Source organism: Micromys minutus (assembly GCF_963924665.1).
Source record: "Micromys minutus genome assembly, chromosome: 2".
Taxonomy (NCBI): Eukaryota; Metazoa; Chordata; class Mammalia; order Rodentia; family Muridae; genus Micromys; species Micromys minutus.
Window position 1 is genome coordinate 19,576,743 of NC_137971.1, and position 17,760 is coordinate 19,594,502.

Genomic DNA, 17,760 nt, shown 5'->3' on the forward strand with positions numbered 1-17,760 from the left:
AATCCATTCTTTCAAGATTTTCCCAGCAGCTTCATACTTCCTCTGCCTCTCCGTTTCTCGTTCCCCATGCTAAGGCTTTTTCTTACTTCAGTGGGCTTGTGAACTGACATCTGGGGGGAATTCTCCAGTGTCTTCTGTGTTCTGTCCATGGTCACAGTGCATAGCACCCCACTCACTCTTGTTTAATGCCCCGAGCATTAACTACTGGACACCTGCCTTGCTGAATGTCTCGGGCTATACACCCCCAAGCCTCCTTCTAGACCACCCAACAGTTTCTCCCAGCAACTGTGGCTAACCTGAGAGTCCAGTGTTCTCTGTAATTTCCTAAGAATTTCTATTTAAAAATTGCTTCACAGCGGACTTCTGGTTCTGTCTGGGATACTAATATGTCTTCGTTTAGAAATGCATCCCTCTGTCATCCCTAACTGAATGCCTCTGAGAGGCTCCATGGTATTAAAATGATGAAGCCCCCAGGTGTGGAACCTGGTGGTGAGATTTATAAAACCAGTCATGTGCACTGGATGGGTACCTTGCTTAATTCTGGTCCCTCTTCATTCTGGATAACTAGATGCTCCTGCTCCTGTGATCAGGATCCCACCTATGACTGTAGCTGTATGACTGTTAAGTGTAGACACGGGATTTTCAGGAGGTAACCACAGGAGTAGCTCTTGTCGCAGAGAAAAGTACCTAGAGCCCTGAGGTATGCAAGGGAGGAAACGGACTGTACATCTTGGTGACAGCTCAGCCCTGTCACCTTCCTTCCCCACAGAGGTGGATGAATGCTCCTGGCCAGACCATGGTGGGTGTGAGCAACGCTGTGTAAACACACTCGGCAGCTACACGTGTGCCTGTGACCCTGGCTATGAGCTGGCTGCTGACAAGAAGACATGTGAAGGTAGGTGTTGGACCGACAGGGAATGGGAGACAAGTTTTAGAAGTGGGGACAGGGATGGGCAGGTGGCTGGCTATGAAACTATGTACAGAAGAGATGCCTACTTTTCCGAGGCTGACACAAGCGGGGACAATCACAAACACAACAGGTTCCAGACACCCTTGAAACTGCGAGACAGAGGCTGCAGCTTGTCGCCTGCTGTGGGTGTGTAACATTCATGTGGTTGCCATGGCAAAACCCATAAGGAACTGTGATCACTCTGGTGTGACTCAGTTGATAGACTTTTCCACATGGCCTGGGTTCAGCCCACCTACCCACATATATGAATGCTCGTACAAGCCAGGCGCGGCCAGGAGCTTGATGCTGACGTCTTTAACTCTCCTTTGGTCCAAGACCTGTGGAGACCCTGACTGTGCTACTGTGTGACGGGTCAACTGTGCCTCCAGCACTTAAAAAGCAGTAGATATGTCCCCAGCTCATTCCTCCAAAGCCTCAGTGGAAATAATTCAACTAGATAAAAGGAATCCGAGTCAGTTCAGACTGTTTAACTTCTCCCCAGTCACTCAAGGACAGCAGGTCCTCCAGATGCTTGGGGGAAATTGCAGTCACTCGGAACCAAAACCAGATGAACCGAAAATGTTTCTCTCCACGCAGTGGCCTGTGGTGGATTCCTTACCAAGCTAAACGGCACCATCACCAGCCCTGGATGGCCGAAGGAGTACCCCACAAACAAGAACTGTGTCTGGCAGGTGGTGGCCCCCACCCAGTACCGCATCTCTCTGCAGTTCGAAGCATTTGAACTGGAAGGCAATGACGTATGTCTCAGCCCCATCACTGTTGTGTCTGTGTTTTCGGCTGTGTTGAGAAATGGCTCAGCGCTAGAACAGGACCTTCAGGCATTCAGGTGGCCTCTGTGAAATTGCTACCCCTGGTGGAGACCTGGGGTGCAGGTGGAATTGGGGGTTATGAAGAAGGGGGCGTGTTTCATCTCATTTTCACCGTGTGCCCTTTTCACTGAGTCCAAGGAAGATGGGGTCAAGAGTAAAGAAGCAGGAGCTGGGGGTAGAGCAGTCAGAACAGATCCAAACGCCAACGTGAGGTGCTAGGAGCTGGCTAGTGTTCAGCTGAGGGGATTAAAGGCTCTGAGGGCTAGCAGCAGACAGGGAAACTATAAACAGCTTCTTTCTTTCTCTCAGAAGTGGCTATGGATAATCAAGTTAGAGCCCACAGCCAGAATGGTGACAGGAACACCCCATGTCTGCCCCTGGGGATGGTATGAACCCCTGGGGCTACATGTACTTCTCCATGCACCCCTGCCACAGCCCAACTGGGGCTGCCACTTTAACAACAGTGGCAGCCTAGCTCTTACACCCGCCCCCATCAATGCTTTAGGTTTCCCGAGAGGGGTCCACACCAAAAATCCCAATGCAGGAGGCTCAAGAGACGGCTGAACAGTTAAGAGGAAGTTCTGCTTTTACAGAGGACCCAAGTTCCATTCCAAGCACCTTTATCGGGTGACTCACAACCACACATAACTCTTCTGACTTCCACAGCCACCTGAACTCACGTGTGCAAATCCACACACGCATACATGTAACTAAAAACAAAACAGGTCTGTACACATAAAACAAACAAAAGGAAGAACACCAGTCGTTGGAAGGCTCTGGAGCTGATCAAGGTTAATCTCAAAGTGAGTACTTCAGAGGAAAAAAAACAAACAAACAAACTAGACATTTAAAAGGAACTGAGTGGACAGTTCGCAGTTAAGTTGCTTTCAAAGTAAATTCTAGGCACATGAGGTGCTGTGGACTCTTGTTCCAGCTGTACCACGGCTGAGCCAGGTGACTTTTAGACAAACATCGTTCACCTTCTGAGCATTAGTTTGCTGGCATGTGACCATGATAGACATTTCCTCCCATGCTGTCCCCTCTTTTGCCACCTCCTAACAGCAGGGGCTCATTGCTGAGGCCAATGCCTTGTTGCCCAAGAGATAAATGAGCGGATGAGTAAATAGGGATCCTGCCTTATCCTACCAGGCACTGGGACCCCGCAGAGCCTCAGCTGGAGAGCCAAAGTCCCTGTCACCCTCTGGCGCTCACCAGCATAGTGACAATGCAGAGGACATGAGCTATAAGACTGAGTGAGCCCATTTGCCCACAGGGCAGGGTACAGTTCTGGGGTAAAGTCTTAGCTGTCACCATGAAATACAAGAACGAAGTTATAATCCAAGAGTCTGAGGACACCATAGCTATAGTGGCGAAAGGGTACAGAGGAGGAGGTGACACCAGTGCTCCTGCGATGGTCTAGCTGAGGGGCAGCATGCCGCCCTTGTCTCTGTTCCTTCGCAGGTCTGTAAGTATGACTTCGTAGAGGTGCGCAGTGGCCTGTCCCCGGATGCCAAGCTTCATGGCAAGTTCTGTGGGTCCGCGACCCCGGAGGTCATCACATCACAGAGCAACAACATGCGCGTGGAGTTCAAGTCTGACAACACCGTCTCCAAGCGAGGCTTCAGGGCTCATTTCTTCTCAGGCAGGTGGGGCGGGCCTGCAGAGGCCCGTAAGGCTCCTGGACCCTGGGTTCCTGCAGCCTCCTCCCCGCCTCCTCCAGCTTCTTCTCCATCCTCCACCATGAAGGTGGCTTTTATACTGTGGCCCAGTTCATCTGCTAGGGGTACCCCAACAAGAACTCTCTTAAGTTCTGTGAGCCAGAAATCAGAATTCAAGGACACCACAAAGTACTTGTTAGGTACGGCTGGTCACATCCCATGGCCATGTGACTATTCAGTGAGGTGTTTGAATTTCTGTCTTAGTGCTCTGCATTGAAGCAGGTCTATTACTTGCTGGTTTTTACAGGTACCCAGAGTTCTGTCTCTGACTCTTGAGCCTGGAGGTCTCTCACTGAGCAAGTTCTGTTCTGTGTTAAGGGCACAACACAGACCTGAGCTCAGAGGTTGCCTGAATGACACCCAGCACTGTATAAGCTTCATCCTGGCTGGGAAGGCCAGAAAAACAGCATCTTTCTAAGACCCAGCTTAAGTCAGGCTTGACAAGGGCTAGTATTTGGAGGAGAAAGGAAAGGCTCTCTGTCCGATGCATGTGATCTGGGCCAGATCTGAAGGACTGATGTGCAAGCTAGTATGACTAGAAAGAAAGTGATCAAGGTCTGGAGAAGAGGGGACGTCATAAACTCAGATTTGGGGATCTCAGTGTTCTCAAAGACTGAGATAAGAGCAGACTGGCAGGAACCATGCCTGTCTGGGGAGGCTACCGGTGGGCCAGGTCAGGCAGGTTTGGTCATGATGAACCATGAGTAGTGGCTAAAGCTTGAGATCTAGTGGAAGAAGATGTAAAGCTCTCTGTAGCAAGGAAGGCTACAAACGCCAAGTGATCAAACCAGACCAGCAGAGTGGATTAGAGATCTCCTCAGAGGGGGAGCTGCAAGGCCCTGATGAAGGGTACAGTTCCATGCTGGCACACAGAACCTGGGACAGAGAAGCTATGTGTGAGAGTAGTCAGGACCCATAATGTCAGCAAGAGGACCTAAGAAAAGAGGAAGAAGAGGAGAAGGAAGAGGAGGAGGAGAGGCCTGTACTGGGCCATGACAGTCAGTTTGCATCTAAGAGCTCTGGATGAGGTCTTGGTTGTCCCCATGAAATACAAAGATGAAGCTACAGTGTGAATGTCCTAGGATACCACAGCTAGAGTGGCAAGAGAAAGTGTTACCGAGGGAAAGGTGACATCAGTAATCCCTGAGGCACACATAGAGTGGGCTAGAAGCAGGGGGAGGATAGAGTGGAGACAGAACCTCATTTACTGCAGAAGGCAGGTAGCCATGGAAGAGTTCGCACAGCCAGAGCCTCAGGAATCACATAAGAGCCAGCACTGGAGGTCACATGAGATTGTACTCATAGCAGTGACACTTGCTGGGAGCTAGAACTCTCCCAAGGGCTTTCCCGATTCCCATTCATTTCTCCCTCCAGCATCATGAGGAGGCCCAAGGCAACTGAGGCACAGCCTCAATCACTTATGCAGCCCTTACCTCTCCACACACAGAGGACAGTGTGTGGCCAGGCCTTTGGGTCATAATACACTTCTTGCTGAATGACTAGGCATATGAGCTGCCTCAGCCTGTTTCTCTGCTTGTAAATTGGGGATACAGCTATGCTTTTCTAAGCTTGAGTGGGCATTAACTTAGATAACAATAACATATAAGAAGTGTCAGGAGCCCGTTCTGTGGTAAATATTCAGTATATGTTGGGCATTTTCATTATTTACTGTTCATGTGAGCCTGTCCTCCAGGGATCTCCTTGGGTTTGGTGGGAAGTGAAACAAGAACACATGTTCCATACACGGAAGTGCTTTAGCGACACAGAAGACCCCAGGAGACCAATGGATGCCTCAAAGATGCTCTTTCTGTGACTGACATCCCTTTAAGGGACTATTTGGTGGGAGGCCCCTTAGAGGAAGCCACTGTGGATCAGGTTCTGAGCTGTGGGGGACTAGGCAAGCTGGCAGGTCTTCTCAGGGGAGTCCATTGGTCCCAGCAGACAAAGACGAGTGTGCCAAAGACAATGGCGGCTGCCAGCAGGAGTGTGTCAACACGTTCGGGAGCTACCTGTGCAGATGCAGGAACGGGTACCGGCTACATGAGAACGGGCATGACTGCAAAGAGGGTGAGCCGGGACTGTGGGGTGGGTCCTGTCTGTGGCAGCACCTGCTTCCCTAGGCATGGGAGTGTGTGAGGGAGGCTTGGGTGGGAGTCAGCCTGGGGAGCCACCATATGCAGATCGCCATGAGATCTCTGTCTGAGCCTTCACTCCAGTGGCCCTCCAACAGGATACCGCTCTGGTGGCCCTCCTGGGGGACAGCTGTTCTCTTTAGGAGGCCAACATGAGTGTCCACTGCAGACTCGTTAATCCAGTAGGCTTCAGAATTAACACACATTGATCTCAATCGTGGCTCTGGCATTCCCTCGCTGTGCAACCTTCAGCTAGTTACTTAACTGCCCTGAACTTCAGTTTCCACTTCCGTGACAAGCAAGGTAAACACACCCCTTTCCTAAGGGTTCTATAGTGATGAAAGCCTGCCTAGGAAGTGTCTGAGACAGGCTGGTCCATTCAGTATATAAATACCAGGCTCACGTCTCTGTCACAACAGTACCACATGGAGGACTGAGGGTGAAAGAGGAGGAGGAATTTTGCTTAGTGTCTGCTGAAGGTCTTTCAGGGTCAGATGGCTTTGCATATGCCACCATTGTGGAGGAGGCCTGACCTTAGCTTTTCCCTTGCCCAGTGAAGGAGGTTTGTGTATCTGTGATAAACATAGCTTCAGGTCTCTCCCGTGGGTGCAGTAGGGGAGAGGGAGGATGGGAAAGATGTGAAGACAACACGCCTCCTTCTGTCCTTATTTGGAGATGGGAAAAATTAGGAAAGAGGGTGCATGCCAACCACTTACCACAGAGGAAGACGAAGGGAAAGCACCATCACCAAGCAGGCATTCACCATGGCTGGCCCTCTCCAGGCCTTGTACGTGTGTCGCTAACCCACATGTATGAGCCTGGAGCTCCTTTTACACACGGGGCCATGAGAGGTTTGATGCCACAAGTTGTAGAACCTGTACCCTCTCTGAACTCCACCTGACCCCAGGGCACTAAGTCTGCCACATTCCCAGTGCCAACCTCCATGTTAATAGTCCCAGTAATTGAAGAGTCACAGCCTCTCCTCCTGAGCCACTTCAAGCAATGTAGACACCAAATCACACCAGATGCAGGCTGGGTGCCCACCCGTCGACCGTGAGATCCCCTGTGAGGCTGCCTCCGGTTGAATGACCCCTCTGTGTGTCCCCTTCTGACCTCCAGCTGGCTGTGCGTACAAGATCAGCAGCGCAGAGGGGACCCTGATGAGCCCCAACTGGCCTGACAAGTACCCCAGCCGGAAGGAATGTACCTGGAACATTTCATCAACTGCAGGCCACAGGGTGAAAATCGTGAGTCGCTTCGTTAGTTTGTTAAGAGCTTAAACTTTGGCATTAGGCTGATATGGATTCAAGTTCCTGCTCCGTGATCAGCATGGAGCGTGCCCAGGTCTTAGTTTCTCTGTTGGGAAATGGGGAGATGCTGTGGATGTTGCAGTGGGAGCTCTGAGCAGATGAAGGGAGCATGCTCAGGGCTCTGTAACAGCACTGGTCACAGCAGCACTGTGTGAGGTGGCTGCCACCACGCAGGCCTGCAGTGCTGTGTGTCATTCAGTTGCGTCCGGGGCTGATCTCTTACAGAACATTTCACTCTTGAAGAAGAAAACAGAAACAAAAGATTTAATTTACACAGAACATTGAGAGGGAAGGTCACAAGTCCTCAGGTCCCCTGTTCCCACTCTAGACATTTGTGAATCTCTTCAGAAGTCTCCCACACAAGGGAAAACATGTACCTCTTTTTTTCTTACTCAAATCAGTCTCTTAGAATAAATACAATTATCCATACTCCTCTGCAATATACATCTTTTTAAAATAACAACAGGACCAGCACACTAACTCCTTATTCAGTTAAAAAACCAATTACCTTGCAAATCATGTAATATCTCACCAATATATCTGGTGTGTGGTCTCACACAGAATATTTTCTTATTTACAAAAAAAAAAAAAAAAAACCCACCACCACACACATACAGACCCACACACACACATGCAGGGGCACACTCACATACACAGGAATACTTGGAAGCACAAGCTATACACAGATGCACATGTACACTCACAGAAATATATACACACAAACATACACAGGAGCACAGACATAGACACACACAGAAGCACACTCAGACACATGCACACTAACATGCACACTAACATGCACAAAAACATGCACGCAAACAAACATGCCCAGTCACATGCACAGAAACATACACAGGAACACTCACAGACACATGCACACACACATGCATTCACAGACACACACACACACACACACACACACACACACACACACACACACACCTCAGACTATTGAAATTAGCAAGATAGACCTTATGGATGACAGACTGAAAGACACAGGGAGGAGGGAAGAGAACAGAGGGAAAAGGGTGATTTGTAGATGTTAATGTCAGTGTTTCATGCTGTACGAGGATAAATTAGTGGGGTCCCAAAGCAACATGGGACCCCAATCCATGGGGCATGCTCTCTGGGCTCCTCCTGTACATGATGTGTGCTACCTGTGTAGAAATTGCTTTCTTCTGCCCTGGGTCCCTCCCAACAGTGTAGAATCTGGATGGTGAGTTAGGGGCGCTTTGGAAAGGCCAGCTTTGCCCTAGACTGCCATCTGCTGGAAAGATGCTCTGTTGCTCAGCCATGTCCTTTCCTGCCAGTCATGAAGACCAGCACTCCCTTGGGGTGGGACCACAAACCTGCAAAGTGGGAGCCTCTATAGGAGGTGTCTGCATACAAGAATTATTCTAAGAAAGACATTTCCCTTGAAAGTGGTTGGCGAGCATGTGGAGGGAAGTCTGCCTTTTGTTGCTATAGAGTGACCCCCTTGCACACCACCACTGTCCCCCTTCCCCTAACACTCCCTGCTCACCCTGACACCACAGGCAGGCTGTCAGCCAATCAGGCATCTACCCAGCACCCAACTAGCTGTTTATGGCTGGAAACTGTTCAGTTCCTCAGGCCCACCACCACCGGGGACAGTCTTTGGTGGGAGGATGGGGAAGAAGAGGTAACAGAATCCTCCATCCCGTTATGGTTCACAGTGCGGCCTGGAGAAGTTGGCTTTAGGTCATGCTCAATTCTTACTCCAGCTGAACAGGCTCACAGCCACGCCTCTGAAGACAGCGGTCTTATAACCAGCTCTACCAGTGAGATGCTGGCCAGGCCGTCCGATGTCTTCTTCAGGAGCTGTGCCCGGGACAGGGTTTAAAGGACTGAATGAGGGATGTTTGTAAAGCCTATAACACAGCGGCCAGCATGGGTGAGCGCTCAGTACTAGCATTAGAGGAAGGGAAGGAAGAAGTAAATTTGGCCGGCTGACTCTAGGACTGGAGGTTATACCATCTCGGCAATGATGGGCACCCCTAAAAAGCTGGTAGACAGACACCTCCAGGCCCAGGGTACCCTTCCCTTCTCAATGCCAGACCCCTGCCTCACTTCTGCTCTCCCCTCCCCAGACATTCAGTGAGTTTGAGGTTGAGCAGCATCAGGAATGTGCCTACGACCACCTGGAACTGTACGACGGGACGGACAGCCTGGCCCCCATCCTCGGCCGCTTCTGTGGCAGCAAGAAGCCGGATCCCGTGGTGGCTACAGGCAGTAGCCTGTTCCTCAGGTTTTACTCGGATGCTTCGGTGCAGAGGAAAGGCTTCCAGGCCGCGCACAGCACAGGTGCGGGGCTGATGGCTTCAGGCTGAGCACTTCGCAGGCTCAGGAAGGGCGGGGGAGTAGTGCGCATGCGCGTCCTGTTAAGAGAAGATTCGGCAGCTACTGTTGACAATGCTTTCTTGGTGCCCTGTGGCCGTCATCCTCCCTCCCCCGCCCCATCTTCCTCTCTCCCTTCTTTAAACCGTGTCAGTTTGCTGGCCTCGGAAGCCCAAAGGTCTGAAAACTGAACGGAAGCGAGCAGCCATTTTACTCTGGAGGGGTCGCTTATAGAAAAGGTGGCTTTTTCTTTTTTCTCTTTCCTGGCATCCAAACGTCAGTAGCTCTGCCGGCTCCTTTGGAAGAAAATGTGTGTGTTTCTAACTTATCTACCCTGTTAACTATAAGAAGGCCAACAAGGAAGAACTCTGCCATGTCAGCCTTAACCCTGTGGAGGAGTGTAGGCCCTTTGATCCTGGTCTTTAATTGCTGCAGAACCAGAGGCTGCCCAAGAACCTTAAGCTTTTGTCCATGGTGCTGAGCAGGAGGTCACGACAGTGGGACTCTGCCATTCATTCCTTCTAACAGTCCCCTTTCCTGCCATGGCTCTTTTTAATTATCCCCCCTCCACTAACCCCAGCCCACCGCCTAAACCAGAGCCAAAAAAATAGGGCTCAGAGCTTACAGAATGGCAGTCCCTATGTTAATCAGTCTAGTTTTCCCTGCTTAGCCAGACACCCCACACTGCATGAGACCCTCTTTAGCCTCTTAAGGATCTAGGCTTCCTCCACAGGAGTTTAAGGCCACTGAGGAGGAATTTTACCCTCTTGTCCCATCAGACAGAACAGCACCTGGGGTGCTCTGGGTCAGAAAAATGGCTCAGTGGTTAAGAGCACTGGCTGCTCTTGCAGAGGACCTGGGTTTGATTCCCAGCACCCACCTGGAAGCTTACAATTATCTGTAACTCCAGTTTCAGGGGAGCCAATACCCTCTTCTGGACTCCACAGACATTGCAAGCACCCACTACACATGCATACTTTCACACAGAGCAAAGTAACAAACACAGGTGCTCTGGGGAGGTGGCGTACACTTGGGACATACTTGCAGAATTTAATAATGGGCTTGCAGAGTGTGGGGACACTCCAAGGGACAGGACAAAGTTTGAGAACCACAAAGCTGTAGTCAACCCTGTCCAGAAAGGCCTGGGGATACTGGGTGCAAATTGCCTAAGTTCCCTCTGACCTGCATGTTGCCAGTGGTTGAATCCAGTTACAATGTGACAGGTCACTGGGGTGCTGGGGTGGAGGGGTGGAAGGGTTGGGGATAAGGAATGGTGAGGTGCTAAGTTGGAGGGGTGCTGGTGTAGAGGAGTGGAGGGGTGCTGGGGTGGAGGGGTTCTGGGGTGGAGGGGTGCTGGGGTGGAGAGGTGCTGGGGTAGAGGGGTTCTAGAGTGGAGTGGTGCTAGGGTAGAAGGGTGTTGGGGTGGAGAGGTGCTGGGGTGGAGGGGTGCTGGGATGGAGGGGTAGAGGAATGTTGGGGTAGAGGGGTGCTGGCATGGAACAGTAGAGGGGTGCTGGTGTGGAGGGGTTCTGGGGTGGAGGGGTTCTGGGGTGGAGGGGTGCTGGGGTGGAGGGGTTCTGGGGTGGAGGGAGCTGGGGATGGCACAGCAGGTAGGGAAGGAGGCATCTTGCCCTCTTGTGCTCATTGTATGTCTCATGAGTCGAAAGTCAAGTCAGACATGAAGAGACTATAGCCAGAGTAAAGACAGAAATAAAGACTCAAACTGGATAAGACCCCAAATTGCCCACAGTCCACACCAGGAGGAGCACTGCTCCCCCCACATGACTCCTTCTCCTCACCTCACCCCACTCCCAACCCCACAGTGTCCCTTTTCGTACAGGTGGAGGTTTCTGTGTTGCTGGGCTCAAATACAGTTCTGATGTGCTTTTACTGCCCTCTGCTGGCAGCCACCACAAATTACAGTCTTGCTGGGGTTAGTGTGAGCTCTTTCTGGTTCAGTTTCTTTCTATAAGGCTTGAAGCAATCAGATCAGTCACATCCCTGCAGTCAATCCGCTCTTTGGCATTTTTTTTTTCTTGGTTGGTGGGGAGAGGGGGCAGCAGCTAGTGTTTCTCAGCAGCATTCTTGGGGTTGAAAAGGCCAGTTTGGATGTTCCAGGGAACCCTGCCCTGTGCCCCGATGGCCTCTGCTTAGTCCTCATACAGTAGGATGGTGAGATTACCTATTCCCCCCCTGCAGGGCATACACAACAGATGGTGTGGAAGGCAATGGGGAGAAGTGTGCTGATGTCCAGACTCTGGGTGCCGAGGGAGAGAGTGAGCCTTTGTTCTCTCTCCGCTGCAGAGTGTGGGGGCAGGCTGAAAGCTGAGGTGCAGACCAAAGACCTCTATTCTCATGCCCAGTTTGGGGACAACAACTACCCGAGCCAGGCCCGCTGTGATTGGGTGATTTTGGCAGAAGACGGTTATGGCGTGGAGCTGATATTCCGGACCTTTGAAGTCGAGGAGGAAGCTGACTGTGGCTATGACTACATGGAAGCCTATGATGGGTATGATAGCTCGGCACCCAGGCTTGGCCGCTTCTGTGGCTCAGGGGTGAGTCTGAGGGATGTTTGGGGTACAATTCTTGTTGTTGTTTTTCAAGACAAAGTTTTTCATGTAGCCCTGGCTGTTCCAGAACTCACTGTGTAGACCTGGCTGGTTTTACACTCACTGAGATCCACCCGCCTCTCGCCTTCCAAGATCTGGGACTAAAGGTGTGAGCCACCAACTAGCTTATTCACAATTCTTATTCTAAGCAAAACCAGTGTTCTTGAAGATTACTAATCATTCTTGGTGTAAACATAATGTCAAGGTCATCATTTTCCTCTTTGTTGCCCACTTCCTGAGCTCACTGTGTGACCCCAGCACCTGGCTCAGAGTGGACATGTAGTCTGTGCTCCGTGGACATAGAGGAACCAGTGAGACTGTCCTGGCTACTCTCTGGTCAAAGCACCCTATCCACCATCTGCCCTGGGCTTCAACCACTGTCTTTGCGGATCATGCATGCTTCTTTGCTATTGCCTGGGCATATGCAAATCATTTTGGACTCACCGCTGCTCCTAGTGCAAAACAGACACCCAGCCCAGTCTTCATGTTTTTTGAATGGTTATCCTTTCTTGGTCCTTCCCCAAAGAAAGAACAACCAAATGAGCCCTCCCTTTGAAGGAGCCCCTTAATTAGTGGGGAACCCTATTTGGCACCCCTAGGATCTGGCAGGCAGTGGCCTTGGCATCTGGCACCCACCTTGCAGACAACCTGGCAGAAGCCGCCTGGGAAATGTAGCAGCTGCACCCACTTGTTGGCCACGACAGAATGTAGACCTGAACAATGGTCTTCCTTCCAGGTTTCCTGGCAGACACTTCACAGTGTTAAAAATCCCAGAGCAGGAGGAGATCCGTGGGACAAACAATCAGAAAGACCTGAGCATGGGTCCTGCTGCCCTGTGTGATCTTAATGCCTTAATGGAATGTGTAAAATGGAGCCAGTACCTGACTTATTACATGCTTGTGAGGTTTGCATTGCATGAGATCTCGATGTGCTCAGCACAGTGCCTGACCCACCCTGACGTGTGATAGATCCTGTGTGCTCTGTGTCTAGGCTCAGCCTTGTAAAAGCAGGGCCCAGGGAGTCTTCCTTTGAGATGGAGCCTGTCTGTGTGGCTGTCAGAGCCTCTGGTGACCTCACAGCCGCTATGGCCGGCCTTAGGCACCATCTCAGCAAGCCTTCCTCGGAATTCCAGCAGTAACCAGCTGACCTAAAACCTACCTTTCCTTTTTCTTTCCCTCAGCCGCTAGAGGAAATCTACTCAGCAGGAGACTCGCTGATGATTCGCTTCCACACGGATGACACCATCAACAAGAAAGGCTTTCATGCCCGATACACCAGCACCAAGTTCCAAGATGCCTTGCACATGAGGAAGTAGTGCCACGGTTCTGGAAAGACGGAGAGACAAAGGATGTTCTAAACACTTGTGAATGAGCAGCCCCTGGTGTACAGTACCACAACAAAAACTCAAACTACATTCTTGAAACTATATATCTGGATGACAGTACATGTCTTTGGCCAACAGGAGGAGGAAGAGGGGCCCATTGGCTTGGTTCTGGTGTTATCAACTGCAGCTTCTGGAGGAGGTCAAAGTTTGGAGTTAGTGAACAAACAAGATGTTATTCTTCGCACTTGTTTCCAAACTTTGCTCTGATGGGGAAAAGGGCCAGCCTGGGGCAAAAGGCCAGCCTGGGGCAAAAGGCTGCCCCTTTCTCAACTATGGACTGGCTTCCATAGGTGACGTGAGGCCATGCTGGTGACTTGGCTGCCTCTGACAGTACTGGGCGTGGGGATTAAAGACTGGTAGTGGCTGTGTTGGTGCCCACAGGTGTGGCTGAACGCTTTTATGTAGCTCTACCAGAGCCAGGCCAGTCAAGAACCTGAACACGTGGACACAAGAGTTAAAGTAGCATCCCGGGGCCCAGAGAGGAGGCTCAACCTGGCAGCCATATTATGGCTTTGGAAGACCCTGAGCATTTCCTGTCACTGCTTGTCCACCCTCCACTCAGAGGCTTAGAAGATGTGACCTATGCTGGGGTTCCCACTGGCTTCCAGGAACCCCCAGCCTCGAAGGCACCTGTTCTACCAGTTCCAACAGCACCCGAGTCATCTCAGGACCAATTCGGGTCTCACGAGGAGAAAACTAGTAATTCCATGTTACGTAAGAGCCACCATCTCTAGAACAAGTCGGTCTGTGGCACACATGTAACCAGACAGCTTAGGGTGCATTGGTGACTTTGCTGGGGCTAACTGGGACCCAGCCATCCACGTGCACTCAGAATTCTTAACACCCTGGTGCTTGCTCTAGAGAAGTGTTAAGGGTGATGTTTACATAATTTTAACACCTCAAGGTACAATTGAAGCATCGGAGGTAGTTCTGAATGGCATTTCATTAAGGCATCTCTGGGCATTAAGAGCTAAAAGCTATGGTACATTAGCTTTGTAAGAGCATTTACATTGGAATACTTTAAAAATAATGTTTACATAACTGCAGGTTCTGCTGGGTTGGTGGTGAACAAAGGACCGTACAGGAGACATTGTTCTCAGAGATGGCGCGGCTCCCGAGAACCAGAATCCCTATGTGATGGATCGTCACTTTAAATCAAGCATGTGTGAAGGCTAAAGGTTCTACTCAAAAAGAAAAAGTCACAATATACCAATTGGAGGATGACTTCCAACTGGAATAAGTGCTGGGAGCAAAAAACTAGAATGAGACGAAAGGGGAGAGAAATGCATGGGAGATCTTTGTTCTTAAAATAGAAACCAATCCAAGTATTATTATTAATATATATCTGTATATATGTATGTATCTGTGTATGTAAGGATCAGCTATCAACGCCTTAATCAGAGCATTGAGACATTGACTGTGGCTTATCATCAGACTCCGATGCTGGCCCCATACCTTATGCCTCTCCTTTCAAAACTGAGACCCATTCCCTCTTCTCTTGGCTCTGAACTGCAAGGCTCAGCCTCCATCCTGTCCTGGTTGCTGGCACACTTACCCAGGGAGCTTCATATGGCAAAAGAGGCAGCTTATGCCATGGTCCTTGTCACATCAGCCCACTGTGGTAGATTGCACTTCTCTGGAGTGTGTGTGTGTGTGTGTGTGTGTGTGTGTGTGTGTGTGTGTGATTAGCTTTTATTCTTGCCTCATCTTGTCAGTCAAGGGTGGAATGGAAATCATGATGCATAAGGTATCTGTCACCTACCCCACTGTATCTCCACGGAGATAAAGAAAATTCTGTATTTTTAACCTTCAGAAGTATAAATAAGATTGACAGATTCCATGGAAAATAGGAGCTAGGGAGAGTCAGGGTTGGTTTCAGCATTTGTCACCCTGGTGACACACTGATAATTCTTTTTAGTGTGAATGTTTTCAGAAGCACACAGCCTTAGCGGAGGCCAGCTTACAACAATAGGGTTCTTATGAAAGCCCTTATTTAGGCCTGTGAGTGAAATATTCCCAGAAGACAGGCTTTGAGTCAACAAGGGCTCCTCCTCTAGAAGCCAGCACCCACAGGGACTCGCACATGACACAGGCCCTGCAAAAGAGCCTCAGGGTGGCTTCCACAGAAAGACCCCGGTGTCCACTTTGGCCCTTCCAATTGCTCAGTGGCCTTTCTGAAAATGTCTGATGTGGATGGATAGAGGGGCTCAAGGATAACCTTTCAGCTTATCCTCTCCTGTATGTGGGACCAGGCCTGGGGACGTCATGAAGCTCTAAGAAGGAAGAACTGCCTCTGGGACAAATGACATAAAAAAGTATTTGAAACTTGGAACTGATCTTATTCGAGTATACTCTGAGTTAGCAGCAACTAAAGCCTGTACCCTAGGGCGGAAAACTTCCCCAAGCAGCTGAAGCCAGGTGGTGTATTAATTTACTCTTTCCTTTAAAATATCTTTCTCAGTATTTCCCTCTACACGGTCCTGGCATTCATAAACTTCCCAGCCTGTTTAAATCATTCTCTGAACACAGTTAACCAGCAAATCTACATAAGAATGTGTTGTCAGCTGGGTCCTGTTGCTCTTCAGAGTTCTTGGCATTGTTCATGCAGTTTGGGAAGAGATGGTCCCTTAGCCTCCACTGATGTTTTTAAAGTTTGCTTTGCAGATTGTGATCAAAGTTCCAATCAGTAAGCCCCAAATATCTAAAAGTGTTCTTTTTTTTTAAATAGAAAAGTGTTCATCTATAAATATAAAGGTATTTTTTTTTATTTCAAATAACTCTACATTTCATGTAAAATGTCAATTGGCAAGAACATGGGGAGATGAGAACCCTTGTTTAAAAATGATGGTTTCATTAAAGAATGTGGCTTTAGTGCTGTGTTCTGTGTTTGTGTTACTGCCTCAGACAACACTGGCCTTTTAAAAAATGTATTTAAATTTTTTGTGTTTGTGTTTGCCTATACATTTGCATGTGCATTCTGTGTGTGCCCAATGCCCTCGGAGGTCAGAAGAAGGCTTAGGACCCCCTGCACCCGGAACTGCAGGCAGTTACGAGCCACCATGTGGGTGATGGGAACTGAACCCAGATCCTCTTCAGGAGCAGCAAACACTCTTGACATCTGTCCACTATCTCCAATCTCCATCACTGACATTTTAGAAAAACATTTGGAAAAATCAGAACAAGTCCACTGCAATAATAATTTTGTACCACATGGGAATACAGTAAAATCCTGGCCCCACTGTGATGGTTTTAGAGGGTGAGCCTATGAGAAGTGAGAGGTCCCTTTCCCCATCCACTGTGTGAAAGTAAAGCCAGGACATGGCTGTCCCTGAACCAGACATGGACCCTTATCATTCCAACATAGTTGGAACCTTGATCTTGGACTTGACAGGTACCACAGCATCTGTATAAGGTACCCTGTTGTTTATGAGATGCCCAGCATATAGAATTCTAGGCAGCCACTAAGCGTTTAGACAGTCATTGGTCTGACTAGGAGAAAAAGTAAGTGACTGGAGAATCAGAGTTTGGGTCCCCACCCTCACTAAGGATATCCCTTCTGCTGCTTCTAAGGAGATCTTCCTCTGGCCCAAGACAGAAAGCCCCAAACTTACAATGGTTGGACTAAACAGTTTTCTTGGGGAAAAAAAACCCTTACGGTGGTGTAAAACTGATACTCATTCAGCAGAAACCATGCTCTCAAATGTCTAATCTTCATTTTTTGACTAAGGCAAGCAGTGTGTGGCAAGATACTCTCTCATGGCACCATGTGGTCACAAGTGTCAGCAAAATGACACTATATTTATTGTTACCAAGCTGTGAAGTTTGGGAGGTTGGGCGTGTTCCATGAGTCTTTTTCCTTTTTTTATTGGATATTTTCTTCATTTACATTTCAGATGTTATCCCCTTTCCCAGTTTCCCCTCTGGAATCCCCTTCCCATCCCCCTTCCCCTGCCTCTATGAGGGTGCTCCCCCACCCACCCACTCCCCCACTCCCATCTCCCTGCCCTGGCATTCCCCTCCAGTGGGGTATCAAGCCTTCACAGGGCCAAGGGCCTCTCCTCCCATTGATGCCTAATAAGGCCATCCTCTGCTACATGTGTGGCTGGAGCCATGAGTCCCTCCATGTGTGCTCTTTGATTGGTGGTTTGGTCCCTGGGAGCTCTGGGGGGTCTGGTTAGTTGCTTTTGTTGTTCTTTCTATGGGGTTGCAAACCCCTTCAGCTCCTTCAGTTCTTTCTCCAGCTCCTCCATTGGGGACCTTGTTCTCAGTCCAATGGTTGGCTGCGAGCATCCACCTCTGTATTTGTCAGGCTCTGGCAGAGCCTCTCAGAAGACAGTTATATCAGGCTCCTGTTAGCATGCACTTTCTGGCATCCACAATATTGTCTGGGTTTGGTCACTGTGTATGGGATGGATCCCCAGGTGGGGCAGTCTCTGGATGACCTTTCCTTGCAAACCGAAACCAAGAACACAT

The 17,760-nt window shown here is 49.7% G+C and overlaps 1 protein-coding gene across 1 annotated transcript in view; it reads left to right on the forward strand.

The window, feature by feature from the left end:
- TLL2 (tolloid like 2) overlaps nucleotides 1-13,218 on the forward strand; it is a gene marked incomplete at both ends in the record, with an annotated part of 112,031 nt that extends 98,813 nt beyond the window's left edge. Inside the window, 8 exons of the mRNA XM_080910729.1 lie at nucleotides 770-895; nucleotides 1,547-1,707; nucleotides 3,241-3,421; nucleotides 5,439-5,564; nucleotides 6,749-6,876; nucleotides 9,048-9,261; nucleotides 11,599-11,849; nucleotides 13,084-13,218. Coding sequence (XP_080766855.1) covers nucleotides 770-895; nucleotides 1,547-1,707; nucleotides 3,241-3,421; nucleotides 5,439-5,564; nucleotides 6,749-6,876; nucleotides 9,048-9,261; nucleotides 11,599-11,849; nucleotides 13,084-13,218 — 1,322 coding nt within the window. The remainder of the gene's footprint in view (nucleotides 1-769; nucleotides 896-1,546; nucleotides 1,708-3,240; nucleotides 3,422-5,438; nucleotides 5,565-6,748; nucleotides 6,877-9,047; nucleotides 9,262-11,598; nucleotides 11,850-13,083) is intronic.
- Between the last annotated feature and the right edge of the window lie 4,542 nt (nucleotides 13,219-17,760).